Source organism: Cavia porcellus, unplaced genomic scaffold (assembly GCF_034190915.1).
Source record: "Cavia porcellus strain 051 isolate PalLab524CR breed Dunkin Hartley unplaced genomic scaffold, mCavPor4.1 scaffold_1, whole genome shotgun sequence".
NCBI classification, from domain to species: domain Eukaryota; kingdom Metazoa; phylum Chordata; class Mammalia; order Rodentia; family Caviidae; genus Cavia; species Cavia porcellus.
The window spans coordinates 176020620-176048314 of NW_026947484.1; the positions used below are offsets into that span (position 1 = coordinate 176020620).

Consider the following 27695-nt stretch of genomic DNA (forward strand, 5'->3'; position numbering starts at 1 on the left):
AGAAAAATGAATGTGCTTACAAAGCTTTGGGGTTTTTTTTGTTGTTGTTTACTTTAAAGAGAATAAAGACTAACAAAACAAAGAACAAAGTCAATCAAAATAATCAAAGTGATACAGAATTTCAAAATAGAATTATAGGAAATCAGCAATGGCCACCATACTGCCTCTTGTTATCTTCAACAGTGCTGCACATACCATGAGACATAGTAGAGTCAAATAAAACAAAACAGAATGAAATCAATCAAAACAGAACATTGAATAAAACAAAACAATAAAATGAAATGAAATAAAACTTAGAACATTATTGGATTTCAAAAACAAGACAAAAGAAAATCCCCCATATTTGCTATATTGCATAATGTTATCCTCTTAATAGATGCTCAGTCTACAGGCCTTAGGCCTATAAAATCAATCAAACAATACAAGCAGTAAGTTGCTTTTGTGCCTTAGTTGCTATCAGCTCAGCCTGTCCTCCAAATCAGCTGGTTGCCTAAGGAGGGTAGGGGTGTTGTTTTGTCTCTCAGCCTATATCTTGGCTCACTGGAAGGGCGAACTGACTTTTTGTGGTACTCCTCCCAGACCCAGCATGGCTTCTGCTGACTCACAGGAAGGGCTAATTGGCTTCTTGTTATACTCCTCCCAGTGCCAGCATGGCTTCCACTGACCTGAATGTTTAAATTAAGTGATTTATTACATTTTACAGTAAAAGACATTGTCACTAATTTCCCTCAGAATACTTCCCCTTCGAACTCACCACTTTCTAAATCTGTTCTGGAAGACCTTCTTTGTGAGTGTCTTTAGTTGGGGCTGTTGTGGCTTCTTTGATATCCTGAATCAATTCAAAACATTTACCTTTCATGGTCATTTTAACTTTGGGGAAGAGCCAGAAGTCACACAATACCACATCCCGTAAACAAGGTGGATAAGGACACACCATAATTTTTTTTTGAGACAGCGCTGTAGTGTAGGCTGGCCTTAAACTCATGTAGCTGAGACTGGCCCCTAACTCAAGGTGATCCTCCTGCCTCAGACTCCCAAGTGCTGGGATTATAGGCATTGTCACCATGCCCAGTGCACCATAATATTTTTATAAACCTGCTTTTCTGTTGAATGGCACTTGACAGTGATATTCAACTTATTTTTTAATCATAACCTTTTAAAGACACAAAAGAGGACATCCAGAACTGAGGTAACTTTGAAGTGAAGAGTATTTTGATGGAGTTAATGGCAGTACGTCTTTTCCTATAACACATTTTTAAAAATTAAACATTCAGGCTGAGTATGGTGACCCATGCCTATAATCCTAGCACTCAGAAGGCTGAGGCAGGAGGATCATTACAAGTTCGAGACCAGCCTGGGCTACAAAGTGAGCTCAAGGCGAGCCTGAACTGCATAGTGAGACCCTGTCTCAAAAAGACAAAACAAGAAAAAAATTAAACATTAACTGAAATCTTAAATTACCCTTTGTATGTTTGACCCATCATCATTTCTAAAATTATTTTTCTCTGTTCTTGTTTTGAAATTTTTTTTTTAATTTTTTTTTCTTTTTCTTTTTTTTTTTTTTTTTTGGTCTGGGGATTTAGCTCAGCGGCATAAGCACCTGCCTTCTTTAAAATTTTTAAAAAATTATTTTTTTCTGTTCTGATCTGTTGAGTTTTGTTGTTTTGGGGTTTTTGTTTTTGTTTTTTGCGTCAATGTTTGCTGTGTAGTTCAGGATGGCCTTGAACTCATTATGTTGCAGAGACTGGCCTGGAACTCATGTAAATACTCCTGCCTCAGCCTCTCAAGAGCTGGGCTTACAGGTGTGTGTCAGTATGTCTGGCGGAGTTTTGTTTTTAATGTTAACTTTGCCTTATCTTAAACATAGTAAGACAGTCATAAAGTGTGTGTATATGTATATATATATTTGGTATAACTTCTTGCACCATATTTCCTATAAAATTTATGTTTTGTGTGGATCAGTATTGCATCACAGTTTATTGTGTATAAGTATATCATAGTTTATCCTTCTCTTTGTGGGCTTTGAGATTGTCTCAGTTTTGGCCATTGTGAATAAAACTGTTTTATAAGTTCTTTTGTAGATACACATTTTATTACTCAATAAATATCTAGGAAAGGTTAGTGCCAACCCTTTTCCAAAAAAGTTGTTCCATTTTACAGCCCTCTTAGAGATGTGTGAGAATTATGTTTACTGCACATTTAGCGCTGTCAGTGTTCATTTTCACCACTATTGGATGTAAAGACATCCTATAATAAATACTCTTAACTTGCATTTCCATGTCAGTGTACTTTTTTCATACTCATGGACATTGTGAATCTTCTTCATGAATATCTGTTCAAATCAATTGCTTATTTTTCAAAACTTAGGTTATTTTGTTTACAAGTTGTTTTGTTTCATTTTGTTTGAGTATGGATATAAGCCTATCCATGGTCAGATAAAGTTTTTCTCTTAATATTTCCTTTCAGTCTTGTTTGTTTTTGCATTTTCTTTTTTGGTAGTGTTCTTATACTTTATGTAATGTGTTTCTTTTTTTTTACTGCTTTCAAGAATTTATTTTCTTTGTATTTCAGAAGTTTGACTATGATATATCTGGGATGATTTTCTTTTTTTTTTGTGGGATGATATTCTTGCTTGAAGTTGCTTGATCTTTTTGGATCTATGTTGATGTCATCCACAGAATTTGGAACATTTTCATAAATTATTCAAAAACAAGTTTTTGAGATTAAAATTTTCTTTTTCTGGGACTGCTTTGCTTATATTTTCTCAATAGTTTTTCAGTTTATGTTTCAGATTGGATTTTTTTTTTTTTTTTTTTTTTTTTTGGTCCTTTTGAGACAGAGTCTTGCTCTGCAGTCCAAGCTAACCCTGAGCTCACTTTGTAACCCAGGCTGGCCTTGAACTTGCAGCCATCCCTCACGTCTGAGCTTCCTGAATATTGGACTTACGGGTGTGCACCACCATAGCCAGCTAGATTGAATAATTTCTAATGCTTTAACTTGAAGTTTAATAACTGTTTGCCATCTTCAATTTGGTGTTGATTTAGTCCAAGATATATTTTGTTTAATTATTGTAAGCTCTAGAATTTCCTTTTGGTTATTTTCTGTAATTCATTTTTTTCCCATTAGAATGAATAATTATTATGTTCCTTTATTTCCTGGAGTACTTGAACATATGTTATAATACCTGATTTAAAATCTCTGACTAATAATTGCATCATCTGGGTCATGTTACTGTTTTGTTTATGGATCACATTTTTCTTCTTATAATCACTGATTTATTATTGAATAGTAGACATTATAACTGTAACATGACAGAAACTCTAATTCTGTTATTGTCTTCTAAAATGCAGTTTTTATTCCAGCAGACAGCTTGCTTCAATTCAGACTCCAAATTGTTGTCTTCTTGGTGTTGGAGAGCAACTGAAATCGTGCTTCATTTTTTTCTGCTGCATGATTATCGGACTCCTTTGTGTCTCTCTCACATGCTTGTAACTTAACAGTAAGAGAAAGCTTTGGTTAGATTTTTTTTGCATATATTGGGCTTCATTCCTTCCACTTTCCCTCTCAGGTCTCACCACTTGTTTTTTGTCTACACTTCCTACCCTTACCTCTGTCTTCTGATACTTCAAGCTAGTAAGGCAAGGCTACCTGAGCTCTTTGTGGATAGAGGTTGGGGGTGTATGTCAAGCAAAAGGCTACACATGCCTCAAAATCTGAAACTTTTGAAGTGGCAACATAATGTCAAAAGTAGAAAATTCTCTATTCAACCTCAAATGGTAAGTTGGAGTCAACATAGGCACATTAATAATGTTACATTTCTTCTTTTTTTTGAGATGAGTTCCTGGCTAAGTGTTCCAGACCACCCTTGAACTCATAATACTCCTGGCTCAGCCTCCCAAGTAGCAGGAATTACAGGCATACATAGTGCCTGAAAATACTGTATGAGTCTACCAGTAGGTTACACATATAAAGTGTATATGAAACATAAATGAATTTCATGTGTAGACTTTGCTGTCATCACTAAGATAGCACAGTTTGCAGACATTCCAAAATCTGGAAGAAGTCCAAAATACTTCTGGTCTCAAGTATTTTGTATAAGGGATAATCAACTTTCCTTGTAAAAAGCTAGATAGGGTGGCAGCTTTACAGTTGGAACCACTAATAATACTTCTGTCAAATGATCATATATGACTTGTGTGCTCTGTTAACTCATAACAGATCAAAAAGTCTTTGACCTTTTCACCTTTAAATTATAAAGGTTCAGATTACAAAATTTAACTTGGGTTCAGTCCATAGCACCCTTCCTATCCCCACCCCTGAATCAACATGAAAACCTAAAGAAGTCTATCTAGGAAAAATATCTGCTGCTAAATATCATACAGTATAATCAAATTGAAAGTAAATTTTGATTACCTTCTGTTCTAATAACACAAAGAATCAAAGCATACAGTTTTCTGGTTACTTTTCCTTTTTAGCAGCTGCAATGAAAACACTTTTTAACGCTGCTTTTGGCTGATCTTTAGTCAAAATGACTATGAAGCATCCCTAATTTAAAGAGAGGTGAACTTAGATTAGCCACTTGGCTTTTATTGCTCTTTTGTCAACAGTTTTGTTGGTGCGTAGAGCTGTTACTATTTTCACCAGCAGAGGGCATCCAAATCGTGTTTTATAGACACATATTGCCCAGGTTGGCCTTGAACTCAGGGCAATCCTGCCTTTCCCTCTCGAGTGCTGGGATTACAAGAGTGCACCATCACATCCAGCCTCTATTTTACTTTCTAAATTAAATTATTTCTGGGCTGTTTATGTGGATAGGAATTACTTAATATAAAGACCAAATGTTAAGTGCTTTAGTTGCCTTAAAATACTCTTGATCTATTCACTTTATTAGTGTCCCTGGTGCTAGTGGACAGACTCCTATTGGATTCTCTAAACCATCTTTAAGATCTAGCTCTCTGTCATAGTATAATGGTAATTAGGATGTCCAAATTTTAGAAGCCTTTGCCAGTCACTGAAATGTCATTCTTTATAGCATCCAGTGTCATGTGGAACATTTTATAGAGTCTTAATATTTATTTGACTGATAAGATGTAACATTTTGAAATTTTTAATACGTAGAGGTAAATTTTCAAACTGGAAAAATTGCAAATGGTCATGGTACCATTTCTGTGCCTTTCATTGTGTCAAAGTCTTTCATTATTGTGTCAAAGTCTTTCATTATTGGTAAAATCAAGGTCCTGTGTACCAGTTGGGTTGGTCCAATCTGATTTCAGAAAGATTTGGTAAAATACATGAATAAAGAATATGAACTCTTTTCTGTGATTCTTTAATTTTATATTTGTGTCACAGTACTGATAGTAGTAACTGTAACACCTGCAGATTAGGTAGTGGGAACTGATTTGGGGCAACTCTGGATGCTGTCAACTGTGATAATTAGTGTTGTTAGTTAACTAGTTAAAAAACAGAGATTTTTTTTTTTGGTCCTAGTCTAAAGCTCCCTATTTTTCCTTAGATACTAAAATTAGAGTGTTTTAATAACATAACTAAAGGGAAATATGGGGAAACAAAATGAACTAGGAACTGAGCTAGATGGAATGGCACACACCTGCAATCCCAGGAATACAAAAGCTGAGGCAGAAGGATACAAAGTTCAAGCCTAACCCAGGCAATTTAGACACAGGGAGAACATGTCTTAAAATAAAAATTTAAAAATGGCAGCAAAACATATAGTGAACATAACACTTAGGTAAAGGTTATATATATATAGAGATACTCTTGTTAGACTATGTTTGTATGAATCCTGATTGTAGAGGAGAGCCTTACTATAGAACACTTCATGTAACCAGATAGATTAATCTGTTTAAAATTAATTTGAAATCAGTGATTGTTTAGTGCCTAAGTGCTGTCCGTATTTATTTTTTAAAAAATTTTTTTCTTATCTTTCAAGACAAGATCTCACTATGTATTTCATACTGCCTTTAAACTCCTGGCAGTCCTCCTGTCTCAGCTTCCTGAGTGCTGGGATTATAGATTTGTACCATCATGCCAGCTCCCTTTTCTTCTGAAGTAGCTCTTGTGACTGTTGGCTACCTAGGAATGGACATTAAGCTACAGAATACTATATATGAGAGAGAACCTTGCCTGAATTAAATTGTGGAATAAAAATTGATAGGGGAAGCTTTGTGAGAGACACTTAGGTGGCAGAAATGGTTGGAACTGGTGATTGTTTGCGTAGGAAGAGGGAGGGAAGAAGGTGTTATAAGGCTAAAACTGGGAGGCTGAGGCAGGTGGAGCGTAAGTTTGAACCCCCTGGGGAACTTGGTGACACCTGGTCTCAAACAAAGAGTAAAGGGCTGTGGATATGTAGCTCAGTGTGGAGACACAGGTGCCATCTCCAGTAACTCCCCCACCCCCATCCTTACTCCTAGTGCTAAAACTTGAGTTTCTAGGTGAGATCATAGGACATGAAGTGATACACCAAGGCAGGCTTCATCCCATCTTTACCAAGGAAGGAACTATTGTTCAAGAGAGGTAAACTTGCCAAAATTTTTTAATTTAGAAGTAAAAGAACTAATATTCAATCTTGATTCCAAAGTTTTTTATGCTAACCCAAACTCCTTGGAACCTCAGATTGAGAATATTCAAAACAGATAGCATCTTTCCTTCTTTTTCTTTTTTTTTTCTTTGATCACTGCTTTCACTATCTTTTTGCAGATGTCTCTGCTCTCAAAAACCCAGATATTAGGTCTGTACGGTTAGCTGTCTTTGGGCTATTTGGCCAGCTCACTTCGTTTTTCACAAAATTTACAGTTTCTACTTGGTAATCGGATGAGGGGCATTTATCAGCCACTTGGTCTCCTTTTTAATGGTGTGTGTGTGTTTGCATGTGCCTTGCGTGTGTATTTGCGTGTGTAGACTACCTTCCTGATCTGACTGGCCTGTTGTGGCAAGTGATCTGCTTTATGATGGGGCCATTTAGCTCAAGTCACAATCCCTTGCATGAACCCTTCCTCTACGTACTGGAACAGCATCTGCACAACTGTGCTTCATACACAATGTATGCTAAGTAAGAGAACAAACCCTTGTTAGCACCAGCCTAGTTATTAACATAATAAGGGATCGGATATCCTATGATGTACCCTTCTGTACATGTCTCTGTGTACTTAACTTTCCCTTTTGCATCTCATTATGAATTCATAGCTTGTCAAAGACTCAATTTATTTCATTTATCTATAATTATTCTCTTTTTAATCTTCAAATTATGAAAGTCTGGCTTCTTAGTCCTTATAACACAACCTTGGCCTTAAAAAACAGACTTCTTGCTTTCTGACCCCAAGCTATTCCAAGCCCACATCCTCCCCGCTCACTTGTCCTCACTCTATTTCTGCCTCCGTCTCTCCTTCCATCCTTCATCCCTCTCTTCCTCTCTTTCTTTCTTCAGGCTGTGTTTTTGAGACCAGGTCTCAATATGTAGCTCAAGCAGTTCTTGTGATCCTCCTGCCTCAGGCTCCTGAGTGCTGGGATTTCAAGTGTGTGCCAATGCACCCAGCTATCTAGACTGTTTTTCCCCCAAGACATGTTTCAACCATGTCCCTAAAACTGATTCTTGTTTATCAAGAGAAACTATTGGAGGGCAAAATCTGTTCCACAGTGGAGTCAATGATAAGGAAAAAGACATTCTTACAGGTCATTATATTGACAGAATGAGAAACCATGCTTAAGGGGCTATGTTAATAATGGTAGTCCAGTTTAACTTTAACATAACAAAATCCTTTCATACCTTATTTTTTTTCTTATGAGTTCTCATTGACCACTAATACTATTGTATTGACATGTTTCTGGGGTATGCGTGTGTATGACTGGAGATTGAGCCCAGGCCTCATATATGTGAGGCAAGCACTCTTAAGTGCTAAGCTACTTTTTTAAAATCTTATTTTTGAGAAAGGGCCTTGCTAAATTGCCCAAGTTGGTCTTGAGCTTATAAATCCTCCTGATTCAGCTTCCTAAGTACCTGGGATTGTAGGCATGTGCCATCATACCTGACGTATATTTCTTTTCTTTTTTTTACTTGTTTTTAAAATTTTTTTAATTTAATTTTTTCCCCCTCAAATCCATTTTATTTCAAAGAGGAAAAATAGAAAACAATTTCAAAACACATCAATCAGGGAGCAGCAATGGTACGCATACATCATGCATTACATCCCCAAATCATTCACTCAGAACACAAGACATCTGCATTCAATTGTCCAAACAATACCAGCACAAATGTTTCTCTTTAGTGAACTCAGAAATTAGTAGTAGTATAGCTATTTTTTATATACATATATATATACATACACATGTTGCTTCTTTCTGCTTATCACACTAGTGAGACAATATGTTTACACATGTATCTGGTTCACACATGAAGTCAAGTTGTATCCATTTACCTATAAGTCTCCAGTTTATCCTTCTTTATGGCTGAGTAGTACTCTGTTGTATAAAAATGCCACATCTTTTTTATTCATTCCTTAATGGTGACATGTATTTCTTTTTTTTTTTTTCTTTTGTACCAGGGATTGAATTTAAACCTTGCACTTGCCATGTAGGCACGCTTGTGTCATTGAGCTATATCCCTGACCTTATGATCTATATCCCTGACCTATCACTTATGACATATATTTCTATATGAAATTCTTGGAAACTTTCTTGGTAAATGAGAGGAGGGTAGGAAAACTTTACTTAAAGCTGTCTTCTGCAAATGAGAAGGTGAGCAACAGGAAGGGAGAGGAGGAGAAGGGGAAGTAAAAGTAATTAAGATATATTATATACGTGTGCTAATTCCCCACAATGAATATTAGGTATTGTCGACATGTAGTAAGAAAAATACTTAAAGTTTAACTTCTTTCTTTCTTTGAGACAGGGTCTCGCTATGTAGTTTAGGGTTTCAGGGTGGCCTTGAACTTACTATATAACCCAGGCTGGCCCCAGACTCATGGGTATCCTCCTGGATCAGCCTCTCGAGTGCTGGGCTTTACTTGTTTCAGAAATGTTAAACAGAATCAAAGTGAACTCAAAGATTTTTCCCATTACTTAAGAACTGAGCTGGGTTAGTGGCACAGATCAGTTCTCTAGCATTCTGGGAGACTGAAGCAGGAGGATCATAAGTTTGAACCTAACCTGGGCAAATTAGTAAGATTCTATCTCAAATTTTAAAAAATGTCTGGAGATATAGCTCAGTTTCAAAGTTTGGTCCAATCCTCAATACTACAAACAGAAAGAAAGAGAAAAAAAGATGAGAAAGAAAAAGAAAGACACTTGGGCTGGAACATAAGGCCTTGGACTTCAAACCCCAGCACTGCCAGAATAAACAAAACAAAACAGTATTCAATCCAGTTACCCTGGTATGTCAGCATGAGATTTTATTTGAAAACTATTGACTGAATTATATTTATATCAAACTGGTTTTTTGTTGTTTTGTTTTGAGGCAAGATTTTGCTGTGCAGTTCAGACTGGTCTTGAACTACCTTTACAGCCCAAGCTGACCTCAAACTCCGCTGTGATCCTACTACCTCAGCTTTCCAAGTGCTGGGATTACAGGTGTGCACCCCTGTGCTTGCCCTATGTTCAGCAGTGTTTATAAAGTTCAAAACTTTTGGAAATGCCTCATCAAATCCATAGTGCTAATTTTAAATAATTTGGTTTGATTTGGTGCTGAGATTGAACCCACGGTATCACACATGGTAGAAATATGTTTAATTGCTGAGCTATCCCTCTAGCTTTAATTAGTTTTGTTTTGTTTAAATCCTTAAGGCCAGGTGTGGTGGCGCATGCCTGTAATTCTAGCATTTGAGAGGTTCAGGAGGAGGACTGCTGCAAGTTTGAGCCAACCTGGTTTACATAGTGAGGTCAAATCCAGTATGAATTACACAGGTAGACACTGTCTCAAAAAAACAAAAACAAAAAATTTCTTTTATTTTTAATATTAACCTTTTGCTTTTCCTCTTCTCTTTGCCAGTTCACTCTTACATTCTTTGGAAACAAAAATATTTTTTGTGAGATTATAATTTTCAGTATTGCAGATTAGCTTGTAGACAGTTAAAAATAATTTATAGCCGTATTTTATTATATTGAATGTTTGTCTTTCTTGGGCTTTTAGTTAGCTAATGAAAGAATATACTAGACATTTTTGGGTTTTAGTTGGATTTTACATAGCTTGCATTTTAAATTCTTTGGTTCTTTGCTGTTTCTGTTAACCCACAGCATTATTTTAATAAATATTATAATGCTAACCTACTAAAATAATTTGTGTAAGTTTGTATACATTGAAGGACAGTGGAAAGCTTATATTTAAATGGATGTTATTAGTCAGACTCTTTCCCCTACAGTGGTAGAGACTGAACTCAGAGCCTTCACACCAAGATACACTTTCAGCTCTTTTTATTCTGTATTTTGAGAGAGGATTCCTAAGTTGCTTACTTGTCTGGGCTGGGCTTGACCTTGTAATGCTCCTGCATTAGCCTCCTCACATTATCTTTAGTCTTTTTGGTGCTCTTTCCATTGCTGGTTGCATTTCATATAATTTCTGTGGATATATAATTACATTACTGACTTTCCAATTTGGCGACTCATTTGCTTATCATAAATTTAGACACTACTAGATTTTTTAAATTTGCTTTTTAAGAATTGTATATTTTGCCTTACTGTACTGGGATACCACATGTGAGAGGGACCCTTGGTGGCTCAGACTTTACTTTGTAAACTTGCTTGATTGTGAACTGTCTTTGACGGATCCTGGGGGACCTCAGAATTCAGCAAAGAAAGTGAAAAACTTTTGAGGATGTAGCTGTGAACTTCATCTGGAGTAATGAACTTTGCTGGATTTTTTCTAGAAGATGTTCAGAGATGTGATGCCAGAAACCCTAGCTTAGCTTTAATAGGAAAAAAAATGAGAAGACCAAAATTTTGAAGATGATTACAAAAATCCCAGGAATTTAAGAAGTCAAATGGTAAAGAGTCTCTGTGTATATAAAGAAGGAGGTAAATGCACAGAAATTTTCTGCAAGATTGCAAATGCTATTGTGAACAAGAAAGTGCCTGAAGTTAAAGTTTGTTAAAGCCATTTGTGTGAAGTCCTCACTGATTCATCCCTAAAACTGAATCTCAGTTGGCACAAATGTAAGAATCCACACTGTATCAAAACCTTGTAAATGTGAAAAAAAACATAACAAAGTTGTCAGTTGAAACAAGTCATCCAGACTGGACATAAACCACATAAGTTTGTGATATATGGAAAGAAACCTTATATATGTGAAGAATGTGAGCCAGATGTGATGGCACACACCTCTGTAATCCCAGCATTCAAAAGGTTGAGGCAGGAGGATCACCATGACTACAAGGCCAATTTGGGATATATAGGAAGGTCAAGGCTACTGAAGCATCAAAGGACTTGTCTGTCAGCAGTGTAGGAAAGTTTCTAGTTGTTCCAGTTGCTTTTGAAGACGTAAAAAATGCATACTGTAGAGAAGCCCTGTGAATGTAAGGACTGTGATAGTCTTCACTTGTTCCAGTTCTCTTGAAATATGTAAAAGGATCCACACTGGAGAGAAATCTTATTTCAGCAATATGGAGAGTTTACAGTTCTAGTTTCTTTAGAGGACATACAAGAATTCATAGTGGAGAGACACTCTTATGAATGTAGACAGTGCGGGAAAGTCTTTACTAATTATAGTTCCTTTCAACAACGTGAAAGAAGTTACAGTGGAGAAAAACCATTTGTATGTAAGCAGTGTAGTAAAGCTTAGTTGTATAGGTAGCTTTCAACATGGATGGATGAACTCCCAGTACAGAGAAACCCTTTGTAATTTAATCTGTGGAAAAGCCTTCACAATGAAAGGATTCATAAGATGAGAATTCCTAAATGTAGAGTGTGAGGCTGCTTTACAATAATGACCTGCTTGCAGACATAAGAATGCAAGTGGAGTGAACTTGAATCAGTGTGAAGCATGAAACACCTCTGCAGTCATCTGTGTTCGGTTCACAAAGGGACATACAATGGTGAGAAACTCAATAAATGTGCAAAAGTCTTCAGCTGGCACAAATGTAAGAATCCACACTGGATCAAAACCTTGTAAATGCAAAAAAAATATAAGAAAGTTGTCAGTTGAAACAAGTAGTTTCAAAGTCCCGTGAAAATTCCTCATATAGTGGAATATATTAGATGGAAGTAAAATCAAGAGCCTGATGCAAAATAATTTATGTAGAACGCTCCAGGAAATATATAACCCAAAGGAAATATCCTAAGAGTTGTAAGTATGTACTGTTTCTCAGGGGCTTACATACACACACATATGCATTTTCTTTTTTCAGACAATGCTATGTGTGTGTGTAAATGTGATGGGGTTTAACCTTGTTGCCCAGACTGACCTAAGGTAGTCCTCCTGTCTCAGCCTTCTTAGCAGTAGCGGTCTACAGGTATACACTTCCGTGCCCTGCTACAGCTGATATTGCTAATGGAATTTTAAATTTTATTGTTGCTTTATTTCATTTTATTTTTTTGTGGAACTTGAACCTAGGGCTTTCACACTGGCCTACATCTTCATCCCATTAGTTTGTTTGTTTTGAGGCAGCATCTCACAGTGGAATTCAGACTGGCCTTGAACTTACTGTGTAGCCCAGGCTGGCTTCAAACGCAAGGCAATCTTTCTGCCTCAGCCTCCTGAGTACTGGGATTACAGAGGTATGCCACCACACCTGGCTTATTTTTTATTTTGAGACAAGGTCTCACCAAGTTGCTAAGTTACCTAGGTTGGACTGAAACTTTCAATCTTTCTGCCTCAGCCTCCCAGAGTGCTTAAGATTATAAGCACCATGCTCAGTTTATGTTTTTAAATTTTTCGTATGTTTTTTTCAAGTAAGACATCTGCAGATTTTTTTAGAAGGGTTTCTTAACTGTTTCAGGTAACTTTGAAAGATTAACAACTGTCTTTAATCTACTGCAAATATCCCATCATAATTACAGACTATCACAAACTTAGGAAGTTTAGAAATGTGCAACATGTTTCCATTGCCCTCTATAGCTGTTGTCATGTGTTTACAACTAAAAGTGTGTTTTCCTCAGTAAATTTTATTTTTCATGCTTATATTGTTACAAATTTTACTTTTGAATGTAATTTGTTCTTCTTTCATCATACCAAAGATAAACCACGCTGTTCTGGGTGCCACCTTTTTTGAGGTTACAGGGAGCATACCTTTTGTCATATAGGATGCAATGAAGTATAATAATAAAATTGTCCACAAACCATAACTGACAATATAGTGCATCAGCCAATGAATTCTGCATAGAATTTCTGACTGGGTTGGTGTTTATTTGCAGGAATCAGTTACTATTTGGTATAATGAGGTGTCTCTGTTGAACGCACTAGGGGTAAATATAGTCTGTTGTTGATAGTCATAATGTAACCACACAAGGTTCAGTTTGCAACTTGGTGAGACCTCATCTCAAAATATATATAAAAAGTAATAATAAAGGCTGGGAATATAGTTTAGTGTGATGGCCATGTATTCAATCCTAGTACTGGTTACAAAAAAATAAGAAAAAGGGAAAAAAGAAAAGAAAGAACCGTTTCCAGACTATGACTGAGAATTACAGCCTAGAAGGTCTCAAGAAGACATAAATGATCGAAGTTTTTATGTTGATTAAAACTGACTGTGGGTCTTTGCTGTGTTTGGGGTTTTGGGCAAGCACTCTTCCAGGTATGACCTTCTCTTGTAACTTGGAACCATGATATGCTCAGGAAGGGTTTGTGCATTCCTAACTACCTCTACTGTGCAGTTAACTACTTAAAACACAGGCTTTGGGGGCAGCTAATTCTTTAGAGATAGAACATGCAGGAGCAAAGAGAATCTTCTGAAAATTGGGTCTCCATAGAAAAGTGTGCTTTTAATAATAGTTCTTTACCTGGGATGTGGAAATAACAGAGAAAATCTCAATTGATGCACAGTACCAGTCACGTTAGTGAGAAGAGAATTGTGCTCATTTTCATGATTCAGAATACGTTCTGTTTTACCAGTTTTAAGACACATTTGTAGGATGTCTTGATTCAACCTAGTCATTGAGGAGCATTCTTTGCTTTTGGAGGTAGAGTGATGTGAAATGTCTCTGCATAAGTCTTGCTTGGCCTTGCTGTGGGTGAGAAGCTGACTTGAGTCTTCAGATAATATTTTGGCCTTTATTATGTACATAAACAAGTATTTCCTTCAATGTGTTGTTCTCCATAAATACAGTGCTGCTTAGCCTCCCATGGAGTTACATTCTGATAAACCCTTGGTAAGGTGAAACTGTGCTTAATACAGCTGGCCATCAAAACAGCCGGCATCTGAGCTGTACCTTAAATGGATTCAGGTTTCTTTCAGTAATCTCTAGCTGGGCAAAGTGTTTGTTTAACACAATGCCTATTTTATAATAGTGTTTGGTATCTCATTTAATTCATTGAATATAGTATACTGTTTAGCATTCTTATACCCCTGAACAGGTGGCAACTCATCTAAGAATGTAGTAAGATGCCATTTCATTCCTGTGACCAGAATTTGTCTGCCTAAACTTAAGCACTGATGTAATGCCCTGACCAAAGTATTCATTGAATGTGTGTTTGGTTTACAGTTATCTTTGTTCTCTGTCTGTGACAGTTGTTACCAGTCCCTTTTTTGTCAAAACAGTCATTGAGGGCAGGTTGGATTTGTGCTTTTGGGCCTCAGTCACTCATATCTGGCTCAGAACAAGCTCATTTTCTTTTTTTTTTTTTTCTTTTTCCTTTTTTATTGGTACCGGGGATCGAACTCACGACTGCCTGCTTGCAAGGCAGGCGCTTATGCTGCTGAGCTAAATCCCCAGCCAACAAGCTCATTTTCTAAGGGTCGTTATTTGGTATTTACAGTGGCAAACAGTTTGACTGAGTTATTTCTGCGTCATGGGACATTGTGGAAGGTGATGTTTGGTGGCTGCATGACTTCTCTTACTGGCTTATCATAAAAGGTGAGGAGAGAAAGGACTTAAATGATGGATGTTCTAGTCAAAAGGGAGGTAAATGGTGAAGATGTGGAAAACTGTCAACCTGGCATGTAAAGAAGCAGCATCCTTGAGATTATCAAGGATTGTCAAAGTGCCTATATTTAGGAGAGTAATATGGATAGGAGGAGGCCATGTGCTACCCATTAGCAGAGGGAGAATGATGTTGAAGGTAGCATTGAGATCTTCTGAGCTGCCTGGTCACTAGAGTGCTTGTTTACTTAGATACCATGTTGTCTGCTGTGCTTAGTCTGTGCCCAAGATTTCCTTTTCTCCTGGTACACTGTGCCGCCAAGATCTCCGAGGTACATGAAGCTCAGAATTCCAAGTGTCACAGCCAGTACCAGGAGTCAAACTTGAAGACAGAAGCAGAGATGTTCCCTTCTGCCAGGGCAAGAAAGGTCTCCTCAGTCCTAATAACTACAATAACAATAATTTTAAAAGTCCTAATTCTGTCATTCAGGAGATGGGTCATCCTCCCTTTTTCAGTTCCATCACCACTTCCCTCTACAAGGGTGGCCCAGCAGAGCATGTGGGAGTACTTCAGAGGACACTGGGCAACTGTCCTCAGTAAACGTGGGAGTGGTGCTTGCACATGGGGTCCTTGGGGTCCCCTAGGAGTACAACACTGACCTCAGAGCATCTCAGTTTCATTCTTGAGTCCCGCAGTTGTAAAGGGCTCCTTTACAACTTGTCAGTTTGTTCAACATGTCCCAGCTGTGGCCAGAGACCTCTCAGTGTGACTGTGGCCATTCCCGCCAGGTTAGGATTAATGTTTCTGATTCTCCTGTGAGATTCCGGTTACCAGACGCAAGTTGTAGGCCATGAACTGTGCTCAGGACGCTGCTCATCTGCCTGTTGGCAGAGCTGTGTGGGGCACAGCCACACTGTGAGTCATGGAGCAAAGGCCACCAGGCCACTGTCAGGACTGAAGGCAAGCTCGTCATCCTGTGTTTGTGGCCTCTCAGCTCATTAAGGGCAAATCCCTCAGTTTGAACCACTGGCCCTTGCCAGTGGATCCCAGTTACTTCCAGTTGGGAGAGAAAATGAGAGAGCACAGGGCACAGCGGCCTGTGAGGAGCTTCACCAAGGTCACCTGCTGGCGCTCTGCAGCCAGATGGTATCATTAGTGAAGCTTGTGGCTAAGCATTTAGAGTGGAGTCTGACAGTCCACATCTGCTAGGTGTCCTGCATATCTCCTCAGCGGGTACGATGGAATGACCACAGACAAACGGTGCCGTAGTGGCTCATTGAAGCACAAGGGCTGAGTCCAGGTCCACACAGGACAGGCTGGCCTTGGAAAGGACAGAGTTGGTAAAACTCAGATCCTACTACTGGATGGACATGTCCTCAGAGCAGAGAGCAGTCCTGAGCTGTCTACAAGGAAGCATGCGCAGCATAGTGATGCACAGTATCTTCATCTCTGTGCTTGGGCCATCCTCATCCTCCCCTTCTTCCAGAATGTCACAGGCCAAGCAGATGCTTGAGGTGCCCATGTGGTGGGACTCTGGCTTCATCTTCTTGGACTATAGACTTTTTTAATACAGGATTTGTCAAACCCAGCAGCAAGCAGTTTGCTGTCAAGGGATTTCTGTAGTGTTTAGCAGCTGCTCCTTGTTATAGAAAGTGTAGAAGTAGATGGTGGTTAGGAGGGGGGCCTGTCCTTGATGTGGTGATGGTCTCCTCTAAGGCCTCAGGGGGTCCTCCTGCAGAATGGGACTGGGCACAACCAGGGGCTCCAGGCTGCTGCTCTCACTGTGGGAGGAGCCAGCTCTGGTGTAGAGCTGGTACTCTGTTGTCAGCAGGCTGCACATCCAGGTGGATATGGAAGGTGAGGCCCTCCCACAGGGTGGTGTTGCCAGTTTGGAGGTAGTGGATCAAATAGTTGTAGCTGTCTTCCTGGAGCCAGAACATGAACTTGCTATCCAGGAATGCACAAAGTTTGAAGTTGGACCTGTTGTGTTGGGTGGTCTGGGTAGTCTGCAGCTGTTCAGTAGCATCCTTCTGGTTTGCATTATGTGGGAACATTCTACTGGAGGGCTGTAGAACTTTCCATTGTGTTGTTTACAGTGCTTTGGCCAGGTTGAGATTGAGGTAGACAAAGAGCAGTTGAAAGAAAGGCATAACTTCAGGGAGTTAGAGTCTGAAAACAGTTCTGCAGCTGTCCACACTGCACTTGGTATTGCTGCGGGTCTGCTTGGCAAGGGGCTGTAGACACTGTTTGCACAATTAGATTCTGACTGGATTATAGAGTTGACTGCTGTCCTCTCAGAAGTCTTAGACAGATGTAGCCCTTGCTTTAGGAGGCTGCCTGAGACCAGTTACTACTGAAGCAGATGGTTGAAGTAGCAGGACACTGCCATCTGGACCTACATGATAGGTGCCTACTGGTTTCATGCCTCTTGGCAAGGGACTGCAGTGGCCATAGGGGCACCATTGCTCACTTACACCGCTGCACATGTGCCCTGACCCAGCATACCCTGTGGCCCCAGCCTTCCCAGCCCTGGCTACTGGAGCTAGGTGAGGTGCTGCTGGAGCCCAGGCTGCATATGCAGGTGTCCACACTGCTGTCACCCAGGCCCTGAGAATCATTTTTAGGTAAAAATAATCATACAAATAAAGATTCCTTAAAGATGTCTCAGATGTTAAGAGACCTAGATTTGAGCACGTCTGTGAAAATACTGTAGCCTGGAATTCAAACATGAGCAGTATCTGCAGGAGCACAATCTCCGTGGTGGATTCTGGAGAGACACATGGCGTTAAATGAGAGTGTGATGTTTACAGATGTCACAAGGAGGCAGATCATTTTTCTGCTCCTCAAGACAGTTGTTTCGCCAGCCTTCTCTTTACAGCTGGCAATCATACACCCATTGTGGTTTAAAGAAAATGTTAACAGTGAATTAAAACAGCTGCACGCCAAATGGCACTGGGGTCAGAATTGTGGTGCACTTCATTTCTGTCCTCATTTCTCTATCCCTGCCAGACAGTTGTCATTTCTGAGTTAGTAGGACGTGTAATTCTGTATTACTTTACTATGATGTTACCTTAACAATATTTTGACAGAGTTTCAGAGTTATTACATGTGGCACTGGTTACCATAACATTACCCTTCACAGGCATAACTATCACAAATATTAAGATAGCTGACAATTTTCAGCAGAGCAGAGATTTCAGGGAAATTATGGAACCTTCATGTGCTAGAACTGGAAGGAGCCTTTGAGGATTACAGTGGTCCTCCCTCCCTCATTTGTGGTTTTAGTTGTAGTTTCAGTCAACTGTGATTCAAAAATATTAAATGGAAAAGTCCAGAAATATACTTTTTTGGGGTTTTTTTGAGACAGGGTGTCACTATGAAGATCAGACTGGTCTTGAACTCACTATAACCCAGGCTGGCCTCAAACTCACAGTGATCCTCCTGCCTCAGCCTATTGAGTCCTGGAATTACAGGCATGTGCTATCATGCCCAGCTAGAAATACACACTTTATAAATTTATACTCGGGTTTGTTTTTTTTTTTATCGGTACCGGGGATCGAACTCATGACCACACACTTGCAAGGCAGGCGCTTATGCCACTGAGCTAAATTCCCAGCCTCACAATTTATATAAATTTCAAATTCTAAATGCCAGGGAAGTGAATCAGCCCTTTTGTCCCAGTTATCCATGTTATATGTGCTGCCTACCTGTTGATCCCTTAGCCTTTTGAGTAATCTGATCAATTCTCTTGGTATTTAGGGTTTGGTGCTATCCAAGGTTCCAGGTATCCTTGAATGTCTGGAGGAGAATTTATTTTGGTTGCTGGAGAGGGTACTGTACTTTAGTCCTTTCATTTAACATGGGTTAATTTGTCTACCTTTGAAGACTACAGACTATCCCAAACAAGTAACAGTGGTTTCTGGAAAGATTTTCATCGGTAGTATTACTTTATACAGTGTGCAACAGAGACCCTGGGAGGGATTTTTCATTGATTTCAACTTTAGTATATCCTACTTGTGTTCTGATTTTTTAATTTTTTTGATATAAGATTTTGCTATGCAGTTCAGACTGGCCTTGAACTCATTTCATAGACTCAGACTGGTCTTCAACTTGCAGTGATCCTCCTCCCTCAGCCTCTATAGGGTTGGGATTACAGATGTGTGCTACCATGCCTGGCTTTTTTTTTTTAACTAAACCTTCAGGTAGAAAAATATCTTATTATCCTTTTAGAAATAGAATGTACAAGTAGTACATTCTTAGGATATGGCTGTTGTGATATTGTGGAAATACATATTTTGTCTTTAACCATTGTTCTTATAGAGCTTCTAAAACCCTTGTACAAATAAATCCTCAACTTACGAACATTTGGGGTGTTAACTTTCAAATACAAATGAACATCGCATTACGAACATTTGTAGATGAAAACAAATAGTGGAGGTAGCTCACGTGTCATTTAAGGTAATTATAAATGTAAAAATAGTTATTTTTGTGTGTACTTGGTTTGTTATACTTTACAGTGTATATTTGTGTCAAAGGTACATAAGACTTATTTTATTGAACTTTATGAGTGATTTCAACTTACTTAACTCCTGGAATGGAACTCGTTCATATGTATAATTTCCTGAATAATAGGAGCCCTGGAAAAATTTTATTCTGCTGCTTGGTCTTTGATAACAGTTCCTGTGACTCTTGTGGGTTCATGGATGCCTCTGGAGGGGGCCAGTAGCCAGCCACGCGGCCGGAGGCTGGAACTTCGGCTTCCAGTGTGTGAAGGGTGAAAGTTGAGGTGCTCAGCACAGTCAGTAGTGTATCACGCTGTGTAGTGAAGTCTCCATAAAACCCCAGAAGGACGTGGTTCACAGGAGTGTGGATAGCTGAACACGTGACAGTTCCTGGAGAATGGTGCGACCCAGAGGGCCTGGAAGTTCCCTTTCCCCATGTCCTGCCCTGCCCACCTCTTCATGCAGCTGTCTGTATCTATCTGTGGTAAAAACCCTTTATTAGTAAACTAGTAAATGTCCCTGGAGTATTTTTCTGAGTTCTGTGAGACAGTCTAGCAAATTAAAGGAGGGGGTTTGTGGGAACCCAGATTTATCCCCAGGATGTCAGAAGTGTAGATGACAAGATACTACTTGCCATTGGTGTCTGAAGTGAGCGGAAGTATTGTGGCCTCCACTTTGTGATATTTCACACCCTGGAGAATCACTTCCAGAATCTACAATCAGGTGTTGTATTGAGTGAGACAGGAGAGCCATGGATACAGTGTGGTTTTTTCTGTTTCTCAGAGCTGCATTAAATCTTCCCTTACGTGGAAGGCTTCTGAGACATTCCTGTCTGTAAGGATGGGTTAGCAGGTGATGATGTATGGCACATAAGGCCCTACGGATCTTCCTCCCCAAGACCACTCAACTGAGAGGGCAAGCAGGGTAAAGGTTAGAGTTAGGATGAAGAATCACCCAGAAGGCTCATAAAGTCATCTCTCAGAAGTACCAGAATGTATTGTGAATTACCTCATCCAAAAGAGGGACTCTGCTACTGGTATCACTGGAAACCAACGATATAGCACTAGTGTGCAGAACAGGGAAGAGGGCTAAGCACAGTGGTGCCCACCTGTAATCCTGGCTTCTCAGGAGGCTGAGGCAGGAGGATAGTAAGTTTGAGGCCAGCCAGGGCTACATAGTGAGATCTTATTTGGAAAGGAAGAAAAAAAAAAAAGACTGGACATGTAGTTCAGTGGTAGAGCACCTCAGGGTTTGATTTCTAGTACTGTACCACAAAAGAAAGAAAATGGGAGATGACAAATTCTTAAAAGAGACACGGCACACCTTTTGTCCCCAGCCCTGGCTGTAGCCAGCGTGGCAATGTCCAGTTCAAAAGGTTTAGTTGCAAACTCTACAAGTTGCATGAAGCCTGGGTTCACTCCCACCCCTGAAGGCAAATCAAACCAGCCAAACCCCAACAAAGTGCAAGCTTCAGCTACTTGTAATTCAGGTCAGTTTAGCACGAATGGCCCTTGTACATCCTGCACCATCTCCAGGAGATGTTCCCCCTCCTTCCAGTTTTTTCTCTTCATCATCAGTACATAATTCATAGAATCCGTCACCTGGGTGCCTGCGGGGAGTGCTCTGGTCTTCTCCCCTCCTTCATTCCTTCAGCCCAGGGATTCCAGTCTCCTGAGCAGTTCTGTTTTTCAGTCCTTTAATCCTTGCATTTGTTTTTTCCTTACATTAGAGGTTAGAAATGCAATTGCCTACAGAAATTATGGATGAGTCCTAATGTTAAAGACTGTAACAAGTTGGAAAGTCCCCAGCTACAGGGGACAGCTGTTTCTTGGTTCTAGTTATTGCCATGGTGGCATATGGATCCCTCCTTGCCAGCTCTAAGATGTTTCCAGAGGATTTGGAATCTGAGAGTTTAGTGGGTACTGAATGAAATTGCAACAGAGTTTACATGTTGCCATTTTCCTGGTGCAGAATTTGAAACCTCTGCTCCAGATCTTAAGTAAGTTTGAAGCTCAGTTATCCATTGTTAAGTATTTGATAAGATAAAGGAGGCATCTCTGGTCTCCTATCAGTTATCAGAATTGCTTTCTGGTCAGTTGCAATTCTTTGACATCTTTCTTGAAAAGTTACATGTCATTTCTGAATGAAAGCAATGAGAAAAAAATAATATTTTGGTTTGTGTATGCCTGGTGTTTTTCCTCCCTGAAAGGCTTTCACAAAAAGTCTTAAAATTGAGGACTAAAAATCTGCTTACTGAGGGATATGATTGTGCACGATAAAGACTGGTCTACAGAGCCCTGGGGCCTCAAAGTTTTTGTTTTAAAAAAAAAAAAGTGCTATACCGGGCAATGTGGTAACCCTGCCTGTAACCCTCACACTCAGGAAGCTGAGACATAAAGATTGCTGGGACTTGGAGACCAGTGTGGGCTACATGGTGAGTCAAGACCAACCTGGACTACGTAGCGAGACCCTGGACCCTGCTGAAAAAACAACAGCAAAAACAAGGGCTGCAACTCACACTTTTTACAAAGACACTCTTCTGTGTAATTCAGGCTGGTCTTGGGCTCAGTGTGCACTCCAGACTGGCCTGAAAATCCGGGCAGTCTTCATGCCTCAGCCTCCTGAGTGTACTGCCATCCCCTGTTGCCAAGGCTGGTTTTGAACTTGTGATCTTGGAGGCCTCAGGCCCTCAGAGTTCTGGGCTGGCAGGTATGGGACCCATACCCAATTCTGTGTATCATGATCGTAAAGTTGTTGGGCAAGATATTTATGTGACTTTATCATCATGTTAGAGAAAGGGATTTTGTTTTCCAGCTTTTAGATGGAACAGATAGAATATTTAAAATAGGTCTAAAATGTTTCTTATCCCCCTCTTTCTTTTTTAAATTTTTTTTAGGTTTTCAAAACAAAAATAGAGTTGCCATCTTAGCAGAGCTGGACAAAGAAAAAAGAAAATTACTTATGCAGAACCAGTCTTCAACAAATCATCCAGGAGCTAGGTATTAACTGTTACTTTCTGGTGCTCTTATTAGCCATATATTTCAACATAATATGCTGGTAACACTCTTTGGAGGTCTCCTTTCACTATTAGGACAAGCTTAACATTTTACAATGTTTTCCATGGCCAGTACTCTACTGACATTGAGAGTCTATTAATTCTGTGATACCATGTGCCACCTTTCATCAGAATTGCTGTTTTCTGTAAGCTCTTTGTCTTGCAGTTTTATACTGCTAGTGCATAGCACATAGCCAAACACCCAGTAGCTGCTCTATAATCTGGTAGATAAGTACTTCTAAATTTGGTTATTTATTCATAATAGTTCAACCTATGTGGAACATGTAAATAATGCTAATAAGGATCATAATAATTGTACCTCAAATCTGTTTGAAAGTAACGGGCCTGCTAGGCTTGGTGCTGCATGCCTAAAATCCTGGAACTCAGGAGGTTGAGGCAGGAAAATCACCAGGAGTTCGAGACCAGCCTGGGCTACATAGTGAGTTCAAGGCCAGCCTGAACTCCACAGCAAGACACTGTCAAAGTGGGTAGGTGGGTGGGGGTCGGCCATCAATTATAAATATTAAAAAGATCATTTGAAATCTCAGTAAATATCATAAACTTTCTTCATATAAATTAGTGTAAGTAGTGGCAGAAAGGGAAAAAGTCTGCTTTATCCCTCTAAAGAATATATAGTGAGGGGCCGAATATTCAGTGGTCAAATATTCATGGGTGTGAGTCCCAGCATCACAAAAACAAAACAAAACATGAAAGAATGTGTCTTTGGGAGATTTATTGTATAGCTTGATGACTATAGTTAATAATGATGTGATTATACCTGAAAATTGCTAAGAGAGATCTTTAATGTTCCTACAATAAAAATAATCAGTATGTGAGGTTATGGGTATGCTAATTAGTCCCACTTAACCATTTCACAGTGTGTATAAATACCAGAACATGTTATTGTCCATCATAAATATATACCTCAATTAAAAATTATTTACCACCATTAAAATAAACCAAGATAAAGATGCGTCTGCCTTCAGCAGTGAAGTAACTGAGCTCTCCGTTCAGCATTGCTCTCTGCAGGCCCTCTCTTAATAAGGACTTCCGGGACCATGCTGAGCAGCAGCATATTGCAGCCCAACAGAAGGCGGCTTTGCAGGTAAGCAACGTGTAACTGACATTCTCTCCTTGGAGTCTCCCTGGGTCTGAGAAGCCAGCACAGTAGTTATTTTGTATTGCAGTGGAGCAGTATCAATAATAATGTTCCACATACACCAAATTGCAATGTTTTGCTGATGTTCAGTAGTGCCCAAAGGAACTGAAGGACCAATATAGCAGTAATGAAAGTATCCTTTAATGGTGTTGACATGGTCATGATTGATTTTGTGCTATACCCACCACAGGATTGCTTGTGCGCAAGAGTTTAGGATATTTGGATGGTCTAGAAAACTGAAATGGCTAGTTTTAGTAGTATATGTCATTACATTATTTGGTTTTAAATTTTTGTTTGGATTTTTTTTAATGGCCAGCTCTTTGAAGACTAATTCTTAACGTGGAATTAGAATGTGACACTTCATCAGCTCAAAAGCATACCATTCTTTAGAGTATTAAGTAGTCTATTTTCATCTTGGGTAATTGGATTCCTAGAGACCTTGGATGAGATACCAATTTTTGTTGTTGTTGACATTGCCTATGCTTTTAAACTTCAGCATCCCTGAATTGGTAGGGACATTATAAAGATGATCTCCCTTAAGAGAAGGTAAAAACAGCCTCTTTTTTTTTTTTTTATGACAGAGGAAATTTACTGGTAGTTTTCTGGTATTTGCATTCACTTTCTTTTAAAATGTTGCTTATTTTTAATCATCAATAATCAACATCTGTTCTGCCTCCCCTCTTTCCTACTAACTACCTTTCCTTCAGAAGCTCCTGCTTAGTTGACTAAAAGCAGAGTACTTTGGAACCTTTCTTGCTAGATTTCCTCCAAAGAACAAAGCAGTTCCCTTTTTGACTCATTGCTGACTGAGAAGAATCACAGAGGAGCTGCTGATGGGGATTGTAATAGAGTGCCTGGTGCAGTTTGTTGATCCGAATTCTGTGTTATTGTTTATTGTCTATCTCTTGTGTCTTTAAACAAAATGAACAGCATAAGAACTGGGTTTTAAATCACTTTGGTCTCAGCCATTCAGGAAGAATAAGTAATTGTAATGTCATGGCTGTGATTCCTTTTTTAAAACACTGTGATTCTTAATAGCTTAATTGTTTTGTTTTGTTTTTTTTTAAATCTCAGCATGCTCACGCACATTCATCTGGATACTTCATAACTCAAGACTCTGCATTTGGGAATCTTATTCTCCCCGTCTTACCACGCCTTGACCCAGAATGAAGAAAATGACTTTGTAATCTCAAAGGCCAAAGTTATTCTCACTCACTGCTGCACAAACTGACTTTCAAAATTTTGGTGGACATATATTTTTTGCTTCTTTAAGAGAAAGGAGTACATAAATGAAAGCAAAAAGAAGGGGAATCAGGATGATGGGAGCTTGGAAGCTATATTGTTTAAGGACTTGATTATGCGGCCCACAAGTATAACTATTTTGTGATGTCATTTGTCTTTTAGCTCTTAATTGAATAGTCATCTAATGGGAGGCTCTACCCTAACAAGATGGGCTGAATATACCATGTTTACAGTTGACTCTCAAGAACCATTTATAGGGGGCTGGGGATTTAGCTCAGCCGCATAAGCACCTGCCTTGCAAGCAGGCGGTCGTGAGTTCGATCCCTGGTACCAATAAAAACTGAAAAAGACAAAAAAAAAAAAAAAAAAAAAGAACCATTTATAGTACATATTAAAGAAATGAGGATTTTAAAAAATGTTAACCAATAGCTTAAATAAGAAATTCATACTTACAGCTTATAAGGATTGACATGGTATTATTTTTTTTAATTTAGGGTCAGCATATCGTGCAGAAATAGTCTTTGTGAACTCCTAACTAGTTCCCCTGTTCTTTGTTTTTCTGTTCTCCATTTTAAAAGAGAGCCAATAATAAGACTAAATTACTAACGAATCTTATTTTCTTGTATTAAAAATGCCATTATAAATGATGTAACTAAGTGCTATTAAAAACAATAAGAAATGTGGTGACCTCAAATTTTGTACATCTCTTATTTAATGGTGCTGCATAAAGGGTGTGCCTGTGTGATTTTATTGTCCTTTTAAAAAAAATGTAAACACTTAAAATTATGCAAGTTCAGGCAGCCATGGCAGTGCACACTTATAATTCCAGCCACCTGAGAGACTGACTCAGGAAGATTGCAAGTTCAAGGACAGGTTGGGCCTCTCAGTGAAACCCTGTCTCAAAATTTAAAAAAAGACTAGGGATATAGCTTAATGGTAAAATGCTTACTTAGCATGTAGAAGGCCCTGGGTTCAGTCCTGAGTACCAAAAAGAAAAAGAAAAGCAATTTGATACCCTTTTTAAATCACTTTAAATAGGAAGGAGTAGATTAAGCAATATGTTCGATATGATATATCCATAACAAAATCTAGGGTGCTTATTTACATATATAGTCCCCACTAGCCCACCCTACCTAGTCCTATAAAATTAGGACCTGATTCAAAATAAAGTCTGAATACAATGAGTTAGAGAAATCTGTAACATTTTTTTCAACATTTTCACAACCAAAATTATATTTTACACTTTATATGTGTGTGTGTGTGTGTGTGTGTTTTAAATTGGTACCGGGGATTGAACTCACGACTGCGCACTTGCAAGGCAGGCACATATGCCACTGAGCTAAATCCCCAGCCCTACTGTTTTACACTAGATTACAGATACAAGTTTTGGGGGTCCCCTCCCAAGGACTGAACTCAAGGCCACGTACATACCGAGTACATACCCAGCCCGTGTGTGTGTGTGTGTGTGTGTGTGTGTGTGTGTGATTTTTTTCCCCCCTTTTTGGGGAGTGAACTTGGGCCTTAGCCCTGAGCCTCATTCGCCAGCCCTTTTTATTTATTTACTTACTTTGGTTTTTTGAGACAGGATCTAGCTATGTAGTCCAGGCTTGTCTTAAACTCACTCTAGAGTCGAGGCTGGCTTCACACTCATAGCAGTCCTCCTTCCTCAGCCTCCTGAATGCTGGAATTACAGGTGTGCACCACTAAGTCCATTTTATTTTATTTTATTTTATTTTTTGTCTTTTTCCTTTTTATCGGTACCGGGGATCGAACTCACGACCGCCTGCTTGCGAGGCAGGTGCTTATGCCGCTGAGCTAAATCCCCAGCCCAGTCCATTTTATTTTGAGACAGAATCTCACTTAAGTTTTCTGGCATCAACTCGGCGATCCTTCTATCCATATATAAATTTTTATATCTGACCTTCCCCATTATTTCCAGTAGTAGGGCAAAATTTAAACTTAGTGTTCTAGTCTTCATTAATATTTAGTTGTCATTTCATCCCTTTTCATAATTTTTTCTCCCAAATCTTTTCACCACCCACACAGCGGGGTCATTCCCAAACTGAGTGAAACCAGGATGGAAAACTATAAGAGTTAGCTGTGCCATTTAGATTTCTTTCCTTTTTTTCTTTTCTTTTCTTTTCTTTTTTTTTTTTTGGAGGTATATGGGTTGAATCTAGAGCCCCATGTGTGCTAGGCAAGCATGCTACCATCCTGTCAGCAGCTGAGATTACAGGTGTGTGCCACCATGCTTGGTGCCATGTGGATTTTTTTTCCTCAGAATTTGAACTAGTTTATAGTAATTTCTTTGAATTAATTTCCCTCAGTTTGTGTTCCATGGATCGTGACATACTGACATAATTTCTCTATCCACTCATACTAGGGTGACGAAATTCTGATAATTTTTTCATGTGCTTCCAGCACAGATGTAACTTTTGTAATCCAAGTAAAGAGATCAGTTTAGCAGTGGTGTCTTTTCTGATTTCTTAGACTTTTAAGAATTTTAAATAGATGTTGCCAGAAACCTGCAGTTCTAGCTGGGAAGCACTTCCCACCACCTCTCTGCTTTGTATCACTTACAAATTAATTCCATGTGGATTTATTAATATCTCTCTGTCAGCACCGCACGGTGAGGAACGAGAAGCCAGGTGACACCTCCTTGTGGAAGTCATGGCACAGAGGCTTCTGCACAACTGCAGTCATTAAGCACGCCAGAA

At 39.1% G+C, this 27695-nt stretch overlaps 1 protein-coding gene and 1 pseudogene across 1 annotated transcript in view; one reads left to right on the top strand and one right to left on the bottom strand.

The window, feature by feature from the left end:
• Inip (INTS3 and NABP interacting protein) overlaps positions 1 to 25672 on the top strand; it is a 28070-nt gene extending 2398 nt beyond the window's left edge. Inside the window, exons 3-5 of the mRNA XM_013145898.3 lie at positions 22419 to 22521; positions 23592 to 23682; positions 24811 to 25672. Of these exons, the coding sequence (XP_013001352.1) occupies positions 22419 to 22521; positions 23592 to 23682; positions 24811 to 24906 (290 nt within the window). The 3' untranslated portion in view covers positions 24907 to 25672. The remainder of the gene's footprint in view (positions 1 to 22418; positions 22522 to 23591; positions 23683 to 24810) is intronic.
• Positions 15862 to 19277, bottom strand: LOC100717798 (TAF5-like RNA polymerase II p300/CBP-associated factor-associated factor 65 kDa subunit 5L; annotated as a pseudogene).
• Positions 25673 to 27695: the final 2023 nt, after the last annotated feature.